Source organism: Camelus dromedarius, chromosome 16 (genome assembly GCF_036321535.1).
Source record: "Camelus dromedarius isolate mCamDro1 chromosome 16, mCamDro1.pat, whole genome shotgun sequence".
Taxonomy (NCBI): Eukaryota; Metazoa; Chordata; class Mammalia; order Artiodactyla; family Camelidae; genus Camelus; species Camelus dromedarius.
The window spans coordinates 44,262,128-44,285,124 of NC_087451.1; the positions used below are offsets into that span (position 1 = coordinate 44,262,128).

General features: G+C 56.6%; 1 protein-coding gene across 3 annotated transcripts; it reads right to left on the bottom strand.

Annotated features, from left to right (window-relative positions):
- Positions 1-4,810: 4,810 nt before the first annotated feature.
- PLCD3 (phospholipase C delta 3) lies at positions 4,811-22,973 on the bottom strand. 3 transcript variants are annotated; one of them, XM_031468587.2, is made up of 16 exons: positions 22,228-22,973; positions 18,656-18,862; positions 13,269-13,430; positions 12,914-13,142; positions 12,442-12,571; positions 11,377-11,605; positions 10,860-11,061; positions 10,582-10,705; positions 9,733-9,885; positions 8,338-8,475; positions 8,062-8,212; positions 7,115-7,231; positions 6,322-6,488; positions 5,996-6,131; positions 5,723-5,872; positions 4,811-5,528 (listed from the first exon to the last, which is right to left on the bottom strand). In XM_031468587.2, exons 1-16 carry the CDS (start codon positions 22,376-22,378, stop codon positions 5,440-5,442), a joined length of 2,535 nt encoding a protein of 844 aa, XP_031324447.1. In that variant the 5' UTR covers positions 22,379-22,973; the 3' UTR covers positions 4,811-5,439. The 3 variants fall into 3 exon arrangements, with proteins under 3 accessions (XP_031324447.1, XP_031324446.1, XP_031324448.1); XM_031468586.2 differs by having other exon boundaries at positions 10,561-10,705; XM_031468588.2 differs by lacking the exon at positions 18,656-18,862 and having other exon boundaries at positions 10,561-10,705.
- Between the last annotated feature and the right edge of the window lie 24 nt (positions 22,974-22,997).

The following is a 22,997-nucleotide window of genomic DNA, read 5'->3' on the forward strand; positions in this document are numbered from 1 at the left end:
AAGAGGATGTAGGAAATCTTGTCCAGTTCCCTTCTGAATCAGCTGGAATGATTGGCTTCGAGAAGGCAGGGTGAGACGGTGGGGCTGTGCTGAGCTCTGGGGAGAGCTCAGCTCTCATGGAACAGCGGGTGATGTCCTAGCTGGGGCTGACCCGACTCGGAGGCTTTCTTACAGGGGCCAGGCCTCTTCTGTATTCTGAACCCGGGCAGCGGGGATGATCTGTGGTAGCAGATTTCATGAATCAAGGCACTTCTCCCAGTCCTCTTGGCCTGCTCCCTGTAGGAAGTCATCCTGCCAACTGATTTTTGAATCAGGACTCTTCAGCCAGCTGTTGCCAACCTTATAGGGATAACTCCCCTGGGAGATTATATTTTTCCACTGTCTGGGGTGACTGGCAGTTTGAAGGGGACCTTTAACCTCCTTGTAGCATCTAGGACCTGGTGGAGACCACATCAGTGCAAGCTCTGCTTAGCTCGTCTCAGAGCAAAGAGCCAGCACCCTGATGCCCCCAGGGTGGTTGGGCAAGGATGGTGAGGGGCCACACCCAGACCTCCAGCCACCAGCCCCCGGCCTGTGCCTTCCAACCCATTAGCCATCTCTTGTGCTCTTTTCCAAGAGCACAGCCTGCAAATAGCGGCAAGGAGTAATAGACGCCTGTCTGGGCTTGGCAACAGAAATGATTTCCTGTCGCCATTGTCTGAGTCTGATTTTCTCTGATGATGTTTTGTGGATTTTTGTGGTGGTGGTGGTGATAGTTACTGATGCTGCCAGTTTCCCCCAAAATAATGGAGCCTCTGATCACGTGGCTGTCCGTGTGGGCATTCCTCAGTTGTACTCAGCTAAGTGGCTTGGGGAGGTTTGGGCTGTGGAATTGTCAGCAGGCCACATCCAGGCTTGTATGTAACTTTTGCTCTAGGAGGAAGTGATGGGTGGATGGTGCGATGTGTGGGCCAGGGGGTTTCCTGGCTGCTTGTAGAGGGAAGGAAGCCTTAGCCGGCAGGCCAGGCTCAGTCTGGTCCCACTAACTGAAGCCATGCTCTGCGGGCCAAAAGGCCTGTGTTGCAGGCTATAGGTTTTGGTGAGGTTTGCCAGAGGCTAATTTTGCAGTCTCCCAGAGCTGCAGGAAATTGTATACTTGGGATGGGGCTGTGCTGCCCCTGCCCCTGCAGGGATGGTGCCCGCTTTCTGCAGACTGCTGCCAGAGCCAGCAACTCCACTGTATTGGATTTTCATCAGAGGCCTCAAGGGGCCTCCCTTCTTCCCGTCGTCCCTGTGCTGCAAACTGTAGGCATCGATGGTGGCTGACCTTTGACTCCTGGACTCCAAGATACTCAGACCAAAGAAGCTGCTGTTCTTAGCAAGATGTGCACTGCATTCCGCAGATGGCAGGAGTCGGAGAGGCAAGGCTTGCCTGTACAGCCTCACAGACATCAGACTGCTCCCCAAGGCCCAGAGTAGCCCTCCCTGTGCAGGCTTCTAAGGGTATCAAAGAACAAAGTGCCCGACTCTCCTACCTTGGGTAGTATCTGGAACTTGGAAAGGCTCCCTGTCATAGGCTTGGTCAGCTCTGGGCCCAGGCCCAGCCTGAGCTGCCTCTGAGATTTGAGGTGTACAACAGCCCTGGGAGTGAGCTTTGCCTTGGTTGTCCCCAGTCATGGAATGGAAACTGAGGCCCGTGTCTGCTCTGGAAGAAACACATCTCCTGGAGAGGCCCCAGTGTCTTCCTCAAAACTCATGCCTGCTTCTTGGAGTCTGCTGTTGTCTTATGGTGGGGACCCTGCCGGCCTTTAGCACCGCCACCCAGGTCTGCAGGAGTTTGTTCGGTGGCTGCTGTTAGTCTTTTTGTCCCAACGGTCCCTGGGTTCTTCACTCAACCCCTTCCAGGACTTCAGGTCAGAGAGCTCGGAGAGAACCACTGCTTGGGGTTGGGGGCCTCCCCACAAGGAGCCTTGACTGGCTTGAACCAAACCAGGGAAGGACCCCGGGGCCTCCAAGCTCATTAGCCGGGACCTGCCTCAGGCAGCCGCTGTCGGAGGACCTCCTGGGCGTGGCCCTCACCCTCTGCTGCCAGTACTTACTTACTGGCGCTGGGCTTTCAGACTCTGTGTTCCAGATGTTTGCCTCCTGCCTTTGGATTAACTCTGCATTTGACCCGAGACCCTGTGGCACATTCCCACGGCCTCCTGTCTCTGTAGGGAGAGAGCTGAGTAGAAGGGAGGCCCCAGCTCTGGACTGAGTGAGGTCTACATAAGGGCTTGTTTCCCCGATGCACGCCTACTTCTGAAGACACTGACATCTGGTTTGAAGGCCAGCCCACACCAAGCCACTTTAACACCTAGGATTATGGAAAATTTGAAGCCTTGCCTGCAACTCCATTCTAACTGCCGTCGCTTACTTGCTGGCTCACTAAAGCCCAGGGTGGATGTCCCTATGGTCTTGAAATATTTGCCCAAAGATGATCAGCATTTAACCAGCCTAAGGGCTGGCCCATAGGCCTGGATAGCTTCATAGAGTTGCAGCCTGGGAGATGGTGACTGCCAGGCTGGCGAGCGAGGGCAGGAGCGTATCTCTGGCCAGTGCTTCCTCACCCAATCCTTTTTGTGGCCTGGCCCACCTGCCCCAGAACAAAAGGAGACCCAGGGCTTCAGTTTACTACTGTAAAGTGAAGGCAGACCTGCAAACACTGTCCCTAGGGAGGCTGTGGGGGAACTTTTCATTCCTGACAATTCAGTTCAGAAATATTGACTGACTGCCAGCAGGGCGTCACATCCGGGAACAGGGAAGGGGGAAGCTTCACCTTTCTGTCTTGGCTTTTCTCCGGGTTTCGGGAGGGGCATCCGTTTCTGGGGTGGGGAAAGAAATACCAAATGCATTGTTGTTCTGCTTGGTACATCTCACTTGTTTCTAATAAAAGAAGCAGCTGAACAAAACCCTCCTGCCCTCTTGGTATTCCTCTGGTCAGCAGGTGGCAGTGGAACCTATGGAGTCCGCAGGCCCTCGTGACCACAGCAGCGGGCAGCTTCTGAATACTTTCTTTTGGTAAGGCTGCCCTTTGAAGGCCAGCTTGGCTCTTCTCCCTGAACCTTTCCCACCCGCCAGTGAGAAGCAGTTATGACTCAGGTTTGCTCCTTGTAAGAGGAGCAGCTGGGCTCTGGGCCAGCACTGGGGATCTTGGCAGCGCAGCCCCCTCGGTTCTGGGTCAGCAGTGGCGCCCCCCACTCACCTAGAGGCCATATCTCCCCTTGAGGGCCAGAGGCCAGGTGGTTCTATCAAGCCACCAGGGTGCTGTTCAATGCTGTGGACCCCCAGGTCCTGCTGCACACACTGAGCCAGCCCTCAAGAAGGGCCTGAGGAAATGCGTCCAGACTTACCAACCCCCTTTTCTCCCCCCCCCCCCATGGTTGGTGCCTCCAAGCCCCTTTCCAGGGAACCTGGGCCCCATGCTGCAGCCTGAGAGGACACAGGACTGCCCTGGGATCATCTGTGAGGCCTTTTCCTGACCCTCTTAAACCCACAAATTGTGTCTTTCCCCACCCCAGACCAGCTCACTCCAGCTCCTGAAAGCGTGGGCCTTAGTTCTTGCCCTTAGATTTGGGCTGGGAGAACACAGCCCTGTGGGTGGTCTCCACCCAGGGACCTCCCTAAATTACCAGCTGCCTTCCTTCTTTGCCCCCACCTCCCATATTCAGTTCCTGTTAACTTCCCTGTCTTAATGACTCTCACTTTTTCAAGGCCATCTTCCCAGCTTTGGGGATCTTCTGGCAGTAAACTCCTTCTCTTGCTACACCAACCTGGAGAAGAGAAGCAGAATGTTCCCCTGACACAGGCCCCGAGGCCTGACCAGACCTGGCCCTGCGGGGGCCAGATGGCTCTTAATTGTCCTTCATATTCTTAACGCTGGACTTGGCCTCACCGTGCCTCCCACCATGGGGCTGCAGTTTGGCCCCTGTGTACTGGGTACCCAGACTGCCCAGCCCAGTGGTTCACAGTTCTGTACAGGGGCGCTTCTGGGCCCCTTTCAGACACGAATTCATCAGAACCAAATGCCACTCTCCGCATAAACTGAGAGCACGGTGAGGCTGTCACTTCCTACATCAGGTCAAGGGGTTGCAAGAAGGTGGAGGCAGCCGAACCCTCCCAGGCCCTGGGTTCTCTGGGGGCCGATTCCAGCCCCCCATCCCCTGCCCCAGGCCATCCTCTGGGCACTGCTGCCAAGCTCTGCCCTTGGTACTGTTGCCTGAAGGAACCCCAGATGCCAGGGCTCATAATTAATCCCAGAAAGTCACTTTTCTAATAGGCTTTCTCTGGATCCTGTCATCTGGTGTCTGGACACACTCTCCCAGCATCTCTGGGGGGCCTGGTGCAGCCTGCTGCTTTCCAGGCCTTGGTCTAAAGACTGGCTGTAGAAGGAGAGCCCCAGGTCCCTGGGGTTTGTCTACTCAGCAGATAGGGGCTTCAAACCCCGCTGAGCCTGGAAAGCTGGGCTCTCTATCTGAAGTTCCTCAGAGTCCTGTCCCCCCCCCCCTTTTGGGGCAGAAGCCCACCCACCTGCTCTCTACTCATCCAAAGCCCCTGGTGTGTGTGTGGGGGGGTGGGGCTTGTGATTTGGTGTCCTCAGTCTTGTGATACTGGCAGCGGCTTTAGCCAAGAGCAGGAGTCAAGGCTATTTCAAGCTGTGGCATCTCCTCCAGCACCCCTGGCTGTCTTAGACAAATAGCCCTGCTGTGGGAAGGGTCCCAAGGGACACTCCCCCTGCCCCTTCCCTCCTTATAGGGTGTGGCCTCAGAGGTGCTGGGGCAGGTGGCAAAGGTAAAATAAACTTGCTTCTTTATTTTTAAAATAGTCTTGTTCTACTGTCCTCTCCAGGGGTCTTCTATGACACAAGTTATAAAACCGACTTCTGGGTTTCCCCAGGACCCCTGCCACCCTCTCCCTGCTTGCTTTAACAAGGGAAGGGAGCACAGGTTCACGAGCTGGAGGGAGGAGCCCAGGAAACCCTGGAGGGGGAAGGAGGGTCTTAGTGGGTGGCTAATGCCTGGAGACAGGGGCAAGGGGCCGGCTGGACTCCTTGCGGGAAGGAGGCTGGGATGGCCCCACTGTGGAGCAGAGAGTAGCTAAGGACTCATGTGTCCTGCTCCTCAAGTCTCCTGGCAGCAACAGGCCTGGTTCTTCACAAGCCATGACGTGACGATGGGTGGGCTGAGGCCCCAGGTTGCTGGGGCCATCTCAAGGCCTAGGGAGGAGATCAACTGCCTATTCTTCAGGAGGGGCCGAGGCAGCCCTCAGCACCCAGTTGAGACCAGAGCCTGGCGAGCAGGCTGAGTGGGCAGGCTGGAGGGGGTGGTTCTCCCATCATCCCTCCACTCCAGGGGAGGAGAGGGCCTCCACCACAGAATGCATACTGGCACCTGTGGAACCTGAGGTGGGTCAGCCGTGTCCTCAGAAGCGCTGGATACAGATGTGGACAAAGAGCGTGGCTGGTGACAGTGAGGCCCCATCCTTGGAAAGCAGGTGGATGTGGCGGAACCCTGTGGGGTGGGTAGCCAGGCATCAGCTTCTCTGCCTACGGCCCTGTGGGGCCGGGCATGTGGGGGCATAGACCGCATCCCACCCCGAGGGGCTGGGCCCCAGCTCAGGGTGGGCAGGCTACTGGAGAAAATGGGCGGCACACGTGAACAGGGTCTCGGAGGCCCAGCCCCCATCCCTTTCCACCCCCACCAACCTTGCTTCAGGCTGTTGAAAGGCAGCGTAAACTGGCCCACAAAGTCATTGGGGGAGGTGGAATCATAATCTTCTACCACGAACCGCACCAGCACCAGCTCCGGAGCCCGCAACTGGAACTGCAGGGTCTGCCCCCAGCGGGGGTTGAAGCCTAGGGCGCAGGCCTGGCAGTCAAGAGCTCGCGGGGCAGCCTGCCCTGCACCTCCCGCCCTTCTCTGCTGTCTGTCCCCAGATCTCCGCCCCCACCGCCCCCCTGCACCAGCAGGGTCCCCACCATTGTTGAGCACGTAGTTGGTCTCCTTGCGAGCACAGTCTGCGGGCACCCCGTGGATCTCAATGCGCACCAGCGGGTCCACGATGGAGTTTGGCTTCTCAGCGTTCAGCTTAGGCAGCTGCTGTGCAGTCAGCACCTGCAGGCGATGAAGGGAAGCCTCAGCTTGGCCCTCCTCAGAGCAGGAGGCCCCTGGCCCTCACACCAACCCTCCCACACAAGACTCAGAAGTGAACTTTCCTCACACGAGCCATCCCCAGGCCTCTGCAGACAGGGACCTCTGCAGAACAAGCTCTGACCCTGGGTAGGGTGTGTTCCAGACTGCTGACCTGGATGGTGAGGGTGGTTCTGGGGGGTCCGGGACTCTCGGGGTCAAAGGTTGTGTCAGGCTGCCGCAGACAGGCGGGTTTCAGGACGTAGCCACACTGCCCGTTGATGAGGAAGCGCCCAGCATTGAGGTCCATCTCATAACCTGGCGTCTGGAAGTTCAGGGCCACTGTGGACACAGCGGGGGCAGGGCAGGGGCTCTTAGTGGCCCCCTCTTCACTGCTCAGTTTCAGGGGTCTCACTGACCTCCCCCCAGACAGACCTTATAGAGAGAGGACCCAGGGTCCCACTGCCTGGGTAGTGCTGCCCCACCCCCACCATGGCTGTGGGGTACAGCACCACACAGGGGACCCAGCCCCCTTAAGGCTGGAGGGAGGGGCTGGGCCTGGGCCAGAGCCAGGGCCCAAGGAAGCCAGAGGTTTCCCCGCCTACCCACAAGGGGACCATATTCCTCTCCCTTGGCGATGCTCAGCATCCCTCCAGAGCCCACCCTCGTCAGTGCTGACTTAGTGGGGACTGCTAGGGGTGTGTGTGCGTGTGTGTGTCTGTGTGTTGGGGATACATGGGAGTGGAAGTTGTTAATTTCCACCTTCATTAAAAAAAATGTGATATTTTATAATGTCAACAAACAAGCCCGATTTGTGTTTCCCCACTTACCTTGCTGACAATTTTTTTAATGTTATTATCAACAAAACCCATTTTCCCCACCTTCTGGAAAGCTGTGTGGCTCCATCAAGAGGCCACCCCTGCGAAGCAGCCCCCTGCCCACTCCCTGCTTCTGCTGCCCCTACTCACCCAGCTGACAGCCCGAGTTCCACATCTCCTGGGGGCTGTAGTTGGCAGAGTTCATCCGCAGCCCCAGCGGGTAGACTCGGGTCAGTTGTTGGGCATTGTGCCTGACGAAGCTGTTCCCTGGGGGAGAGTAGGGGCAGGACTGTGATGGCCCCTGGGGACAGTGTCCCTCAGCCGGTGCCAGGGCCTGTCACCTCCCCTCCCCTACCTCCAGGGACATGCTGGGAACAGGCTAAACACACATCCCCAGCTCCCCCTACCCCCAATCCTCCTCCTCTCTGATGAGGGGGTGAGGGACCTCACAAAGAGTCTGCCGAAGTCCAGAGAGGGGCAGGGACCCCCCCGCCACAGCCTGCCGCTGCATCCCACCCCAAATTCCCACATTTCTGACTCAGTGGGTGGGGCACCTGGCCTCAGGCTGACATCCCCTGTATTTCATCACTCATCCCACAAGCACTTCCTGTCGGTCATGCCTCCAGGCCTTGGTACAACCTGCTCCTCCTGTCTGGAAATCCCCTCCCCTCTTTACCTGGCTGCTTCCTCCTCATCCTTCAGTCAGGTGTCTTCTCAGCCATCACCTGCTCAGGAACCCTTCCCTGATCTCACCCTTTCCTGCTGGGCTCCCCAGCCTCTGTCATGCCTGACTGATGGCGCTGCACTGTAATTATCCGTCTGTGTCTGGCCCCACCACTAGGCTGTGTGCCTGGTGAAGGCATACAGCAGCCTCCCTCCTCCCTATGTCCTCTTCCCTCCACATACACTTGGCCCGGTGCTGGGCATGTGCTGGGCACTCATCCCCTCAGCCCCTCTCTGGGGTCCTCCTGATTTCTTTACTGTCCCTGAAGCCCTTTCAATCTCTTTTGTGGATCAACATCTACCCGACCCCAATCAGGAGCCCACACGTCCCCACTGCCCTCCTGCCCCCAAATGCCCAATGTCCTGGTTCCTACCTGCCTCTCGGATGAGCTTCTTGGCCTTGCGCTCGCTGAGGGAGCTGACCTGGCAGGGCTGGGGCGGGGTCGGGGCCGGGCGCAGGGTCCGCAGGCGGGTGGCACAGCAGTACACTGCCAGGGCCGACAGCTCCGGGGAGATCTGCTTGGCCTGGGAGACGAGCCTCAGCGGGGGTCCGCTGGATCCAACCCACCGCCTCCATCCTCCTGCCCCAAGCTCCACAGTAGTACCAAGCCCCTGCCTAGTCCGGGATTGGCCCAGCCAGGCCCACTCACCCGCCGCTTCTGCTCTGCGGCCCCCACCTCCTCTTCCTCCTCCTCCTCCTCCTCCTCCCGGTCTGATAGAATTCCACCATCCTCATCCCGAGCAGCTGGCAGCTTCTTCCCTTTCACCAGGACCCGGCCTTTCAGCTGCTGTAGAAGCCAACATGGAAGAATTAAGCTCTCCTGCCCCTATGTGGGCTGGTTGGTCTGTCATTCAACCACCACTGGGTGAGGGGCTGGCTGGAGGTGGTGAGCAGGGAATGGGAACACAGCTGAGTGACGTTTCTAATAGGAAAAAACCTATAAGGGGAACAGCTTATGGGGCTACCCACAGGGGGCCTGCTAATGAGGTCCCTCCAAGCATCAAGATACAACATAGCAGCCAGTACAATGAATGAGGCAGTTCAGGGCTGAATGAGGAGCCCTCTTTAAAAAACATTTCATATGAAAGAAGTGAGTGTAGAACATGTGATCACATGATCTTCTTTATGTATCCTTTGAAAGAGAAGATAGCTATGTATATAGGTATATATGCATGGAAAAGTTTTGAAGGGATACACAAGACACCATTGAAGATGGTTACTTCATGGGAAATAGGACAGGGTGAGTCTGAGTGGAGGGAAAACCGTTTTTCATTGTTGTATGCTTTTGTTGCAGCTCCATTTTTTCTTTTACCATATGTATGTGATTTTCATACTAATAAAAAAAATCAAATCACGCACAAAGGTGAATCAACATTCCCTGCATATCTGGGATTGGGAGTAGGAGAGATTCTCAAGGAGCCCAAAAAGGACAAATGTCCTGAGGGGGCAGATAAAATGCTTGGGGGCTTGAGAGGAAAGAAGAAAGGATCAATAACTGAATCACTATGCTGAACACCAGAAACTAACTAACAACACTGTAAACCAACTATACTTCAATTAGAAAATAAGAATACATAAAAAAGAGGAAGAAGAAGGAAGGACCACTTCTGGCCAGAGAGCTGAGGAAGCTGTTAAGGCCACAGAAGAGGCCCTTGATGCTGAGCTAGAACTCTAAGCGGGTGGCGCCTGGCGAGCACAGGTGGCTGGGAAGGGAGCTCCAGGTGAAGACAATGTCAGCCTTCGAGGTGGGAATGGCCAAGCCTGCAGGGCCTCCATGGGCAGGAGGCAGAGCAGGGAGGGCAGGGCCAGGTCATGGAGGGCCTTCCACGCCAGGTGAGAGGGTAGGGTGTGTCTTGTCAAAATGCAAGGCAGACAAGTGACAAGACCTTGGGGCGGCAGATGTCAGATGAACAGAGAAGCAAGGGAAGGTTAAGGCAGAGAGAGGGGAGGGTCCTGCACAAGGAAGGTGGCATGAGCGGAGGTGGATGGTGGGCCCCAAAGCCAGACCCTCCCCCCATCCAGGCTAGGGGTCTGGGAGTGTCACCTCTGGGGACGGCAGCTCCTCAGGGTTGTGGGAGTCCAGCACCTGCGTCACCAGCATGTCCCCCAGGATGGTGCGGAGGTGGCGGGCCATGGCAGCCTGCTGCTCCAGCCCACAGTGGTTCTCAAGGGACAGGATGACGGGGTATGGGGACAGCTGGCAGGGGAGGAGGCAGCAGCTCAGAGCCACTCCCCCCTCCCCCACTGGGACCCTGCTACACCCCACCCCCACCCCCTTCAAGACAGGCAGGCAAAGGAGGGCTCTGGAGAACCCACTCTGGGGAAGACTGAGTCGGTGGGATGTGGGACACCCCAGGGTCAGGGTGTATGTGGAGAGGCAGAGGTCAGATCTGGGGCCTTGGGAAGGGATGGCCTGTCTGGGGAAATGAGAGCAGCTGCAAGAATCTTTTTATTTTATAAATGCTCTTTATATATTAATGACATTGATCATGTCATTTAGGTTGCAAACTTTTCATCCCAGCCCGTCATTTGTTGATGGTAAGATGTGTATAGCTTTGCAGAAGTTGCAATTTTATGTAGATGCAACGTTGAGCTTCTCTTTTATGCCTTTCTCTTTGTGAGTCATGATTAAAATGTCCTTCCTTACCCACAAGGTTTTCTTCTGGCAATTCTGTGATTTTAATACATTTACTAATTATGAGAGTAGAAGAAGGGAGCCTCTTACCCAGCTTTATTCTACCTGATTGGCCAGTGGTCCCAGCCATACTTGGTAAAAGTGATTCTCTGGGCAGGGGTTTCTTTTGGAAGAACGGAGGGTGGCTGGGCTCACTGGGAAAGCTCTGGGTCTGGGCCTGGGGTTCCTGGAGCTCACCATGAAGGCATGGTCACGTACTGCCTGGATCACATCTCGGAAGAAGATCTTGGAGGTGAGGGTGTGGCCATGGTAGATGACCGGCTCCCCTCCTGGCCCCTCCCAGCAGTCCAGTTCCACACAGCGGCATCCCTGGGCAAAGGCCCTGTAGATGGATGGACAGGCAACGTGTCAGGAAGCAGGGCAACAGGCAGGCCCCAGGTAGGCTCCAGGAAGCCCACAGTGGGAATTGAGCCCCATATGCCCCCCAAGCTGGGCTCCCAGACATGTTCACCCCCATAGTCCCCCAACTATGGTACCTAACATAGGCCTCAGTGCTGCTGGGCCCCCCGATCTGAGAGTCAGTCAGATAGGTATTGTGAGAGGAGGAGATGAAGTAGTGGGCGAGGGGCTGGTCCATGTCCTGGAACACGCACTTATGGGCCGGGTCCAAGGCAGCCCCCTCAGGTGACAACAGGTACATCATGAAGCCATCCAGTGTCATCAGCTCGTGTTGCTTGGCTGCAGGAATGGGCAGAGGAGAGCGTCAGGCCACAGAGGGGACCCTCCCATGTCTGGCTGCATGCCTTAAAGCTCATTCAACTTAGTAATAATGAGCACCTGCCTACTGACTAGACTCTACATATCATTTAATTTCAACCCAACACCGTGACATTACTATGCCATTTTACTGATGTGGCAGCTGGAGGCGAGGTAACCTGCCAAAGACGGTGCCCACAGCCAGTAGCAGCAGAGACCACTTAGCTGGGAACCTGGACCTGTCAGAGGCCAAGCCCCAGGCTGTGTTGGCCCAAACCCCATCGTCAGATCCCTCACCTGTCTCGTTGAGCTCATAGGTGTGGATGAGCTGCTGGGCACGGGCCAGCGTGGCACCATCCTCACCCTGGTCCTCCAGGAACTCCAGCAGCTCAGGGGCGCTAAGCACACGGTCCTCGCCTGAGTACCGATGGAAGATGTCCTCCAACTCCGGGCGTTTCAGCAGCCGCCGAAGAAACTCCTCAATCTCAGTCCCCTCCAGTCGCTCGTTGTTGGAGTGGTCACACTCCTGGAAAGCAGCAGAGAGACACTCAGAGGAGGAGGACACCCTGGGAGGGCGGGCCTGTGCTGACACACCTGTCATCCACCCCAGCTGGGAAGGAAGGTGATGTCCACCACTTCACAGGGAGAGAAACTGAGAGCCAGTGAGGCTCCAGGTCTTACTCAGACTCACACAGCTGGTAAACTCAGGGCTGGGAATCTAAGGAAGGTCTCTTATGTTCAGTGCCTGTCTCTCTGTACCATAACCTACCCCAAGAATCAAAATGTGGGAGGAAAAATAGTGACCTCAGGGCAGGGTGAGCCTCTGTGCCAAAATGCCCCTTCCCATGTGTACCCCTACCGTTCTCACCCTCACCCGTTCACCCCCAGGGGCAATAAGCAACACACAAATGAAAACTACATGGTGTAGTCGACTAGAGCTGTTGGCCTGGCTCCATAGGTGCCATGGCCTTCCTGTCTTTCATTGTCACAGGCTGGTCACACAGTCCACATCCACACAGGTGCCTCCGTGTGCTCCGACTGGGCTGTAGATGCAGAGCCCACCCCTGAATGCCCCTGTCTGTGCTCCCTCACGTGGGGTGGACATGGGTACACGTCGGGGTGCCACACGTGCCACAGTGGAGAGAAGTGTGCCTGTGAGCCCAAGGTCCTCCCTACCCTTGGGCTCTGCCTGAGAGTGAGTAAAGAAGTTTCAGGGGAGGGTAAAACGCCACCCAGGCCCAGATGTGGCCTTTCTGCAGAGGCCACTCTCCCCAAAAAAGCTGGGGGGTGGGGGGAGAGAACTGGTAACTCAGATGCTGGGGGAGGACAGAGAGCAGAGGTCAGAGGGGTGGCAGTGCCCACCTTGAAGAGGCGGTAGGCGTACATGTCATTCATGTCCACGTTGACCATTCGGAGCAGGCTCTTGATCTCCTTGAAGCTCATCTTACTGTCCTGGTTGGAGTCGGCCCGGTGCAGATAGGAGTGGATCCAGGTGTGGGTGCTCAGGAAATACCAGCAACTGGCTGGGCGCCGCCCCCGGCAGTCGCGTAACTGACTGGTAGCTCACACCCCCCACTCTGGGGGCTCCTGGGTTTGGAGGCTGTGCTTCCCCCTCAGCCTGTGGACCCCCTGAGCACCACAGCTGTGTCCTCCGGGACCCGCGCTCCCCAGAGACAGGAGGCCGCTTTGCCACCCTCAGTTCTGAAGACAAGGGACTGTCTCAGACCGTGGGTTCCGTAAGGACGAGGCCATGCCTCCCCTGGGCCTGGCGTCCTCCCGGGACAGAGCCAGCCCCCCTCCACGCCCGGGCCCGCTGCCCTCTCTGGGAGGATATTGGTCGAGGCGCTCGCGCTGGCTCATGGCGTCAAGGCGCATGCGCAGCTTGGCCAGCCCGCGCACCCAGCGCTGGGCCTCCTCCGCCGTCGGCGCCGCCAGGTCCAAGTTCTTGCGGCTCCCCTTGAAGGCGATGGTGAGGCAGCGCGCTGGCTCGAAGGCACCCCCGAAGCGCCGCAGGCCCTCGGACTGGTGGCCCTCGCGGACGGCCTCGATGTGCTGCACGAAGACTGCGGGGAGCGACGGGACACGAGCGGCCGGGTCAGGGCGCTGGGGCCAGGCCCCCACTGTCCCCAACCCGATACTGTCCCCAGCACCCCCACCACCAGCCCCGCACCTGCCCAGCCCCAGCTCACAGATGTGCTGCGATGGTGCGCGCGGGATGCGCCGCTGAAACCACACGCTCAGGCCATCCTCCTGCAGCCGGTACAGCCGCTCCTTTTGCCACGTCCTCGAGCGGATCTTGCAGAGCCGGGAGCCCCGCAGCATGGCTTGCACGTCCTCATCTTCAGTCAGGCCTGCGGGGGCAGGAGGCCATGGGGCATCCTGGCCGGATTTGTCCGACCCTGCCTGCCGGCTCTCTCCACCCTCCTCCTAGCTGGAAGCTGCAGCCTCCCTCTCAAACCCCTGCAAACCCTTCGAGGTCACTTTTCCTCTCCTTGTAATATGCCCCAGTACCGGCGTTGGCTCAGGCTTTTTGGCCTCAAGGCCTGTGTTTAGTGTGTCCCACCCAGGCCCACTCTCCTCCCTGCCAAGCAGCCTCCCCTGGAGGCCCTCAGAGCAGAGCATCTGCTCAGGCAGCAACTGGGACTCAGGCCTCACTAAAGGTTACCCTTTCTGCCTCTCCCCTCCATCAGGGCCTCCAGCCTTCAAGCCCAGAATCTGTTCTCAACAGCCTTTCCCCTTGACATGAAACTCTGACCATCAAGAGGGTAGTCTCATTAACTAACCTAAATCTTTCTTGCTGCAACCCAAGCTCCTCTGCTTTCCCAAAGACAAGGGAGGACAGCAGAGGCCACTCTGGCTCCTGGGTGACAGGCCAAGCACACCAGGCCCATCCCTGTCTTGGCCAGCCTGAGGCTGATCTCCAGATGCCCTGGTGAGGTCCAGCCAAAGCATGATCTCCTGTGACATGTGGTGCTCCCCCTTACCCAGTCACTGTCACACCCCATGTAACCCCTCATCCCACATGTGTTCTCCGGTCACAGCATCCATATTCTTTAATAAGATAAAATGTTTACAAAGTACGTACTACATGCCAGACCCCACTCATGTATAAACACATAAGGAAACAAGTGCAGAGATGCTTCAGGAACTTGCCAGAATTCCATGGGTGGGAAGGGGAAGCAGGCTTCAAATCCTGGAGGTCAGGCTCTAGCACTGTCACCCTTGGCCACTACACTGACCCCTCTGCTCCTGTTTCTATTCCCCCTCTCCCCACTCCTGGCAACCACCCTGGGCTTGGGAGGGTAAGAAACAGCAGATTTAAATTCAGGGGTCCGGGGAGTCAAATCCTAGTTCTGTTATTTCCCAGTTACACGGCCTTGGTGGTACCACCCTGTGACGGCTCTAAGCCTCATGTTCTCCATTCATAAAATGGAGACCACAGTAATACCTGCTAGGGAATCTAAAATTCAGTCAAGTTGCTACCCATCCTGGTGGGGCCACACCCTGCTCGATTCACCTCAGCAGGCGTCAGAACCAAAGGTTTATGAGCCAGGGGATAATAGAATGTGCAGGAACCAGCCAAATTGTAGGGTCCACGGCCTTTGCAAGGGGGGCAGCCAGGAGTGGATGAGGGCCCAGAGTTTCCAGAGAACCGGAATCTGGATTTGTATGTGAAGCCTCCAGATTTTTCAATGTTGGCAATTAAATCAAATTGAAACAAAAAGCCCTAAAACACCACTGCGTGGGAAAAAGGAAATAGGATAGTGCTTCTCTTCCTCCCTTTATTTTAATAAGCTCCCAGTACTGGGTTCGGCCCCACAGCCCCTGCCTGCCCACCTGCAAACCCTGACCTAAAGAATCAAGTCTAAATTCCTGGGTCTTCCTCTCACTCTCTCTAGGAGCTTTTATGGGATCCTTCTCCTGCCTCTTCCTCACAATGGAGTCCTTCAAAGACCAGCTCAGATACCTCCTCCTCCAGGAAGCCTTCCCTGATTTGTCCTCAAATAGGCATTCTCCTTCCCTGACCTCCAACATTTTTTACTTTAATTAAAATGCCCTGCCAAAATTGTAATTTCAGTGGACTTTAATAAAACCCGACACTGGAATATCCTCACCTCAGTGCTTGTATCAGAGCCAGGCTACAGCCAGTGTTTTCTGAAAGGGAAGGCAGATGGACAGAGAGCTGGGGGACTAAGTGCATTCTAGCCCCAGCCTTATACCATCTGTCCCAGTTTCAGGGCAGAGGCCTGTGGTTCTCAACCCTGGCTGTGCATTAGAATCACCTGGGGGAGGTTGTAAAACCCATGACCCAGAGATTCTCATCCAGGAGGTGCAGGTTGGGGGTTGGGCATCTGTATGTTTAAAATGCTACCCTGTGACTTTGAGGACAACTGTGATTGAGAATCATGGTCTCAGCAGCAGGAATAGAAACCTGTAATCTTTAAGAGGCTGTGGTCAATTTGTGACCCTAATGGCTCCAAGGGGTCTCTAAGGGTTTAGACTGTGGCCTTCTGGAAGGGTCATGCCCACTCTGGTGCCACCTAGCCAGTAAGGGGAGGTGGAACCCTCCTTCTTCCAAAGAGCTGGAACATGGCATGTGCCAGGCCAAGAGACTCACCAGATCCTCAGCCCCCTATCCCCATATCCAGGCAACCTCTGAATTCTCTCATCCTGTGGGTGGAGGCAGGGCAATCAGGGGAACCTGCAGGGCCACCAGGACTGAGTCCACTCCTCCTCTACCTCCTCAGCTGTGGGAAAGGGGACTTCTAGCTCCTGTGACAACGGGCTTTTCAGCTGGGGCCACCTCCCCTGACCCAGCCAGTCCTCTGATGCCAAGCCCAGAGCTGGTGGGGGGAGGTGGAGAGGAAAGGGGCTGGTGAATGACTAAGGCCGGAAATGGAGGTGAGTCACTGACGGCCTGCTTTGTCCAGAGTTTTCTGCAAACAGGGCAAGAAGAAAGGCAGCGAGAACCCCTGACCAGCCCCCAACCGGGACAGGTCCCATGTTGAGGCGGCCCCTGCTCCTGGCCGTCATTCCCAGCTCCCCAGGAGTCTGTTTGGGGAAGGAGTGACATTCTATTCTGCCCACTCAACTAGCACTGGTGCCCAGATCACACTGCCCCTTGGACCACACTGTCTCCCAACCCCACTGCTGGGGGAAAAAGCCACACAGAATGAGGGTGACATGCCAGGCCAGGCCAGGTGCTGAGTCCCTGGGTGGGTGCCTCTATTTCTCCATTACTTGAGCTTCTGAACCCTGGGGTAGTGAGGGGTCTGGGGTGTCAGACAGGAAGGGCAGGACCAACAGAGGTAAGGGGGGTAAGGTCAGGAGGAGGGCCCAGGCCCCAGGCAGTGATGCTGGGAGGGGCCTGGCTCTGTCCATCCACCCAGGAGACATTTATAGGTCTTGCCAGACCCAAACCCACAGGTGTTTCCTTGACCTCACTGCTACCTGCTCAGAACAGGTGCACAAGCTGCCTGCTTCCTGTGGTTTCTGTGGGTTCTCTATCCATCTATGCCTTGAACCTGGAGCTGGATTGGGCCAGCAGCATGACCAACTTGACCAAGCAGAGAGGGGAATAATCATGAAATAATAGTAGTAAAAATGAGGACAAACAATAGCCAAAATGTAGAAAGAACCCAAGTGTCCATCAACAGATGAATAGATAAGCCAAATGTGGTATATACACACAGTGGGATATTGAAACAGATTTCATATTACTTACACTTCAATTTTTAAAAATTCAGAAACAGTAAATTGGAGGTTACCAGGGGCTGGGGAAAGGGCAGAATGGGAGATTGTGGCCTAATGGTTACAAAGTTTCTGTTTAGGGTGATGGAAAAGTTTTGGAACTAACACATCATTGTGAATGTAATTAATTCCACTGAATTTCCTGCTTAAAAATGGTTTAAATGGCCAATTTTGTATTCTATTATATTTGACCACAATTTTTGGAAAATTAATAATGCAATATGCCAGAAATCACTGTCCACTTTAAATGGCTGAATGGTATTGTATGTAAATTAATTCTAGTAAAGCTGTTAAGGAGGCACAGAGCAGCTAGCCAACTTGTCCAGGGTCATGGGTCGGTAAGTGGTGGAGTTGGAATGCATTTCGAGTTGGGGCAGGGTTGGGGTGCTAAGCCAAAGGCCTCTGTGTCAAAGGCTGAAAGGAGCACACAGACTCTGTGTGGGGCCTGTCCACAGGGGGCACCAACAAATGTTAATGAAGAAGGAAACCAAGGAAACCGAGGCAGTGCCCAGTAGGGAGGAGGGACCTGGGTCTTCTGCTACATCTGTGCTTCTCAGTCCCGTGGGCTCCAGCTGGTTCCCTCTCCTGCCCAGCCCAGCTCCCTGTTGTTAGCTGGGCCCAGACACCTTCCCTGGGAGGACTGCTGATCTCAGCCTCCAGAGAGAGGCCAGGAGGTGGTGAGGAATGGGCAGGCCTGCAGTTTCCCAACGACCACCTTCAGCCTGGGCGGTTTGGGTGGGGTGTGATCTGGGGCCTGAGCAATTTTGTGGCTAAGTCTGGGGACAGCTCAGTGGCAGTGCAGGAAGGGGCTGTTGGAGGCCAAGTTCATGTCTGGTTCCCACTCTCATAGATGGGCCACTGATGATCAGAGAGGACAAGTTGTGTTTGCTGAAAGCAGTGTGGGTCAGCCAAGGCAGGATGGACGCAGGGGCTGTGTAGGAGGCAGGCAGAGGCCAGAGCTGGCTGGTGGCGGGAGAAGGAGACGCTGTGTGGTCATGGGGCATGTATGCAGACAGCAGGGTGTGTAAGGAATGAAGATATGTGTAGGGGGTGGTGTGTGCATATAAGGTGTGTACATGTGTACGTGTATGGGGTTGGCGGGTAGGAGGAAGGTGGTCAGCTTGGGGTAGAAACTAGGCAGTGTGTGTGTGTGTGTGAGAGTGTGCGTGAGCCAATGCGCACTCAGGAAGGGCACATGGGGCTCCAGCAGGAATGTGAGACATGCAGGGAACAGCGACAGCCGACAGCGTCATGCCAATGGGGGGAGGGGAGGAAGAGCAGCTTTTCCCGGTGACTGAGGCTATGGGGCTCTGGGGGCACAGGCAATGATGAGGAGTCTCCAACACCTTCCCACCTGAATTCTCGGGCCAGCCAGTAGTCCCAGCACGTCAGGTACCAAGAGTGTCCCCCTCGCCCCAGTTGGCTGCCACACCCAAGGCTAGAGCCCAGCAGAGCTCAGAGCCAGAATCCATAACATTCCTTAAAGGATCAACTAAGTCAGGAAAGGCAGGCAGTGCTTCCCCTACCCCTGCGGACACAAGGCAATAAAGGTGGCAGCACCCTTTGCAGCAGGGCCAGGCCAGTTTTGAAAGCCTGTCTCAGGGCAGAGATCGTGAAGGAAGGGGGTGCTCCTGAGAGCTGAGGAAGGAGGAGAGGTGAGGGAGGCCAAAAGGCATCACAGAGTGAGCCCCCTAGTCCTGCCTGGCATGTGTTGGCGTGACCTGGAGGGCTAACCAGCCCTCCCCACCACCCAGGCACCTGGTGGGACTTCTGGCTACTCTGAAGACCCCCACCTGCCAACCTCACCCCTGGCAGCCCCACTCACCCTGCAGGAGACGTCCTGGGCAGGCCATCGGGAGAGTCCACTTGCCCTGTGGCCCCTGGTGATGTGTGCAGACCAGGGAAGGGAGCAGATTCTGCCCACTCAGTGCTCTGCTCCCAGGGAGGATTAAAGGCGGGGTGGAGCATTGGAGGCACAGGGACAGACGGGGGCTCTGGGGAGATAGGGTTGCCAGATCAAATTCAGGATGCCCTGTTAAATGTGAATTTCAGATAAACAACAAATAATATTTTAGTATCAGTATGTCCAAAATTATTTGTTGTTTATCTGAAATTCACACTTAACAGGGTATCCTATTCTTTTTGGCAACCCTATGAGGAGGACACCCCTGGAGGCTGGCAGAGCCACTGTGAGGGAGGGGTGTAGCAGGCTCCCCCATCCTGGCATAAATCACTCATTCATCTACAGTGTTAGGAGCATGGACTCTGGGTTCAAATCCTCTCTTGGCTACTTCCCAGCTTTGAATCCTTGGCAAGTTACTAAACCTGTCTGAACCTCAGTTTCCTCACTTGTAAAATGAGGCTAATGGTTCTACCTGCCCCATACAGTTGTGACTTTAAAAGAGCTAATATGTGAAAAGTGCCCGCACCTTGCTGTAAAGGTGTTAATTAGTATTCATTAATTCTGGCAATAAAGAGCCATCATTGAAAATGATGGCTTTGGCGGCAGAGGGACAGTGCTGCCTCTTAGCCGCGTGGCCTTGGCCAGTTACTTCACCCCCTCCTCCTGGGATTTCTCTTCTGTAATGTGAGGACAGAGCAGCACCTTTCCAGGGGGTAGTGGGGGTGGCCAAGGATTAAGCAGGATCTGGGCTAAGGCGAGCTCAGCGCTGTGTCTGGCGCTCACTGGGCTCCTCTTCTTGCTGTTCAACTGTTCCCTGGCTTCCTGGGGGCAGGCAAGCCAGCAGCCCAGCCTGGGGATGGGGATGGGTGCCCCCAGAGGACTGGACCCCAGGCTACACAAATAACTCCCTCTCAACGTGGGGGCTGCTCTTCCTCCCCTCTCATCCTGATTCCCCGCAGTGTGGCCCAAAAGGCCCCTTTTTTTCCTTAGGCCCCTCTGAGTCTTTGACTCTGACCCATGCCCTGCCCTAGTCTCTTGACCGGATCTGAAATGAAATCTGTTCTCTGTTAGCCTAAGGGGTGTGGTCAGGCAGTGACAAGCGAAGCCCTGAGGATTATTTCAGGAGAGGCAGCTGTGGGTCGGAGTGGAAGCTAGCCGGGTGGCAGACCTAGGGCCTTGGCCTTGACATCCTGAGGAGCTGGGCCCAAGTCCACCCTGTCCCTGGACTCAGCGAGGCCTGGAGAAGGGCATTCCCCACAGACTTGACATTCCTCTCTTTCATCAGTCACTCAGCAGGACGGTGCAGTGGTGGGGAGGGAGGGTGGCCCAGATGACATTCTGACGCCCACATAGTTCCCTACAGCGTCACCGTGACAGGGTGCCCAGAGCTCCTGTGCAGTCTGACTCAGCCAAAGGGTGCTGAGTCTTGGGCTCAGCTGTAATTTGTCTACAAGTGTCCCCTGACACTACACCGTACGCTCCCCCAGGGCAAGGCTCTGTGCTCTTCATCTCTGTAGTCCCAGCCCCTGGCATAGCGCCCTGGCTCACTGATGGCACTTAGCAAATAATGTGTGTGAGTGAAGAGGCAGACAGGTGTGCAGGAGCATGACCTCAGCCCTGCACAGCATCCACAACCCCCACAGGTGGCTGACTCCCAGGGCTGCTTCTTTGGCCTAACACCAGCCCTTGGCTGTGTCGGTGGCACCACAGCTCCCCCTGGCCATCCTCCTCTCCCCAAACCACTACCCCTTAGCCCAGAGAATGACACTGCCACCGATCAGACAACTTTCAGATCCCGCCAACTGCAGAGTCCAGCCCAATTTACGTCCCTGTGGTTCTGGAATCCATCTCAGCTGCACCAGCCCACATCTGAACCCCACTATAGCTTGCCTGTCTCCTTGTTTTACCTCCACTTTCATCCAAGCCACCCCTACTCTACCAAACACCTGCCTCTCTCCTCCTGCCTGAGACCTCTCCCGGGCTCCTGCTGCCCTCCAGAGAAAGGCCATAAAGAGGGGTCTTGAGGATCCAGCCTCCACCTGCCTCTCCCTCTTTTCCTCACTCCAGTCTCCTTCCAGATCTGGAGTACAGCGGGGCCCTCACTGGCTGCCCAGCATCTCACTTGCCCCTCCTTTCAGAGCCCTGTTTCTTTGCTTCATTGTCTGACATCCATGCTGGTGTTTCAGCTCTCTGAGGGTGAGAACTGTGTCTGTATTGTTCACCGCTGAACCCCCAGGGCAGAGCATACTACAGTCACTGGATAAATGTTTGTTGAATGCACATGTAATTGATGGAGGGTAGAGCAGAGATCATGTCTTCTTTCTCTGTGATGAGAGTGCCAGGCATGGTGCTCAGAACATAGTCAGAGCTCAATATATTCAGGTCAAATAAATGAGAGAAGGTAGAAGGAAGAGCAAGGAGGTGGAGAGGCAGTGGTAAAGAGAAGGCCAGTGCAGCAAACGGGACCCCTGATTTTTGCCCAAAGACTCACGCAGGTCTCCTGGCAGCCCTGCTCTACTGTTCCCTCAGCCCCACCTCCGACCTCTCCATCGTTAACTATTCTACCGACCGCTACTCCACTACACCACTTCAGTCTTATGTACTTTACATTTCATAAAATAATCTCATGCATACACCCCCTCGTTCAAGCCCTCAACCACCCAGTCAGTCCCACTTTGCCTAGACTCTGAGAGGGTGCCAGCAGCAGTGTGGGGTCCACACCAACCTTTGCCCTTTCCTAGCTGTGTGGCCATAGACAAATTCCTTGCCTTCTTGGAGTCAGGTTCATCTGTGAAATGAGGATTATACTTATTTGCCTCTCAGGAAGGTGAAGAAGAGCGAAGGTCACCACATCTGTAACCACCCAGCGCCTGCCTGTGTCTGGGAGATGCCTCCTGAACCACAGTTACATTCCTTCCCCAGTGACTTCCCCCAAGACTGAGAGGGCAGCTCTGGCTTTTTGACTCCAAGGTCAGTCTTCTCATCACTTGGACCAGCCCTACCAGTGCTGTGTGGCTGTTGTAACCCCAGTGCAGGCTGCAGGGTTGGAGGGCTGGCTTGAGATGCCAGCCCCTTCTACAACTCTCACTCCCTCCTAAGGGGGCCAAGAACCCAGGATGCCCAGGGGGGGTTGCCCTAGAAGGTGTTGGGGAGGGGGCTAGGGATACCTCAAGCCTGTTCCTCTCCACTCTCCCTGCCCTCTGGAACCCCAGTCTGCGCCCCTCGCCCAAACTCCCACGCCACACGTCCCGCGGGCGCCTCCTGGTGGGAATTCCACAAAGGCCATCCCTGGAGCCTATCTCGGACCCGGGGACCTGGCGTGACCCCAGGTGCGACCCACCCACTGGAACGGTGCTGGCATTCCTTCCCTCACCAGATTCCCCAGAGCTCCATTGGGAAGCCCCGAATAGCTCGCCGGAACACCCCGACCCTCCCTGTCTTAGCCCCCCGGGCCCGTCCGCGCCCGCCCCGCCCCGCCCCTGCCGCTCACTGACCCATCTTCTTCAGCGCCCGCAGCCCGGGCCTCTTGGCGCCGCCGTCCTGGGATGCGGGTGGAGACGGGAGCGCGACAGGCGCTGCGACTTGGGCCAGCACCGGGGGCTCCTCGGGTGGCCGTCCGCGGCTCCTCCAGCGGCCGCACAGCATGGTCAAGGGGCCGGGGCCGGGCCCGGGGCTGCGCGCGGAGCCGAACGAAGAAACTTAGCGGCCTCGGGAGGGAGTCGGGAGGAGGAGGTGTCGGGAGGAGGAGGTGTCGGGAGGAGGGAGAGAGGGAGGGACGAGGATCAGGGAAAGGAGGGACCGGGAGAGAGAGGGCGGGGCGGGGCCGGCGCGAGGCGGCGGCGGGAGGGGGTGGTGACCCGGGGCGGAGAGCGGTGACCTCGCAGAGGTTGGAAGAGGTGGCCTGGCCCACGCCCCCGAGTCTCCGCGTTCGCCCCCGGCTCCTGCGTCCGCCTTCCCATTCTCCGAGCGATCCTCGGATCCCGGGCCTACTGGTGTCCAGAGCCCCCGTGGTGAGGAGGAGGCCTCTGAGGCGGCGAGGTCTGCCCTCTGGCACAGATGCCCTCTCCCTTCCCGGGACCCTGACTCAGTGCAAACTCAGGAACCCTCTCCACCCTCCCCTTCCCCGTCCCGCCGGTGGCTTCAGAAGGGAGCCAGACAGGGGACCAGGTCTGCTGGCCAGCTCTTTATGGGCCTAGGGTCCGGGGGCCCGGGAAGCCGATAGAACCCCGAGAGCTTAGCGGGGTGGCTGGGCAGCCCGAACCAG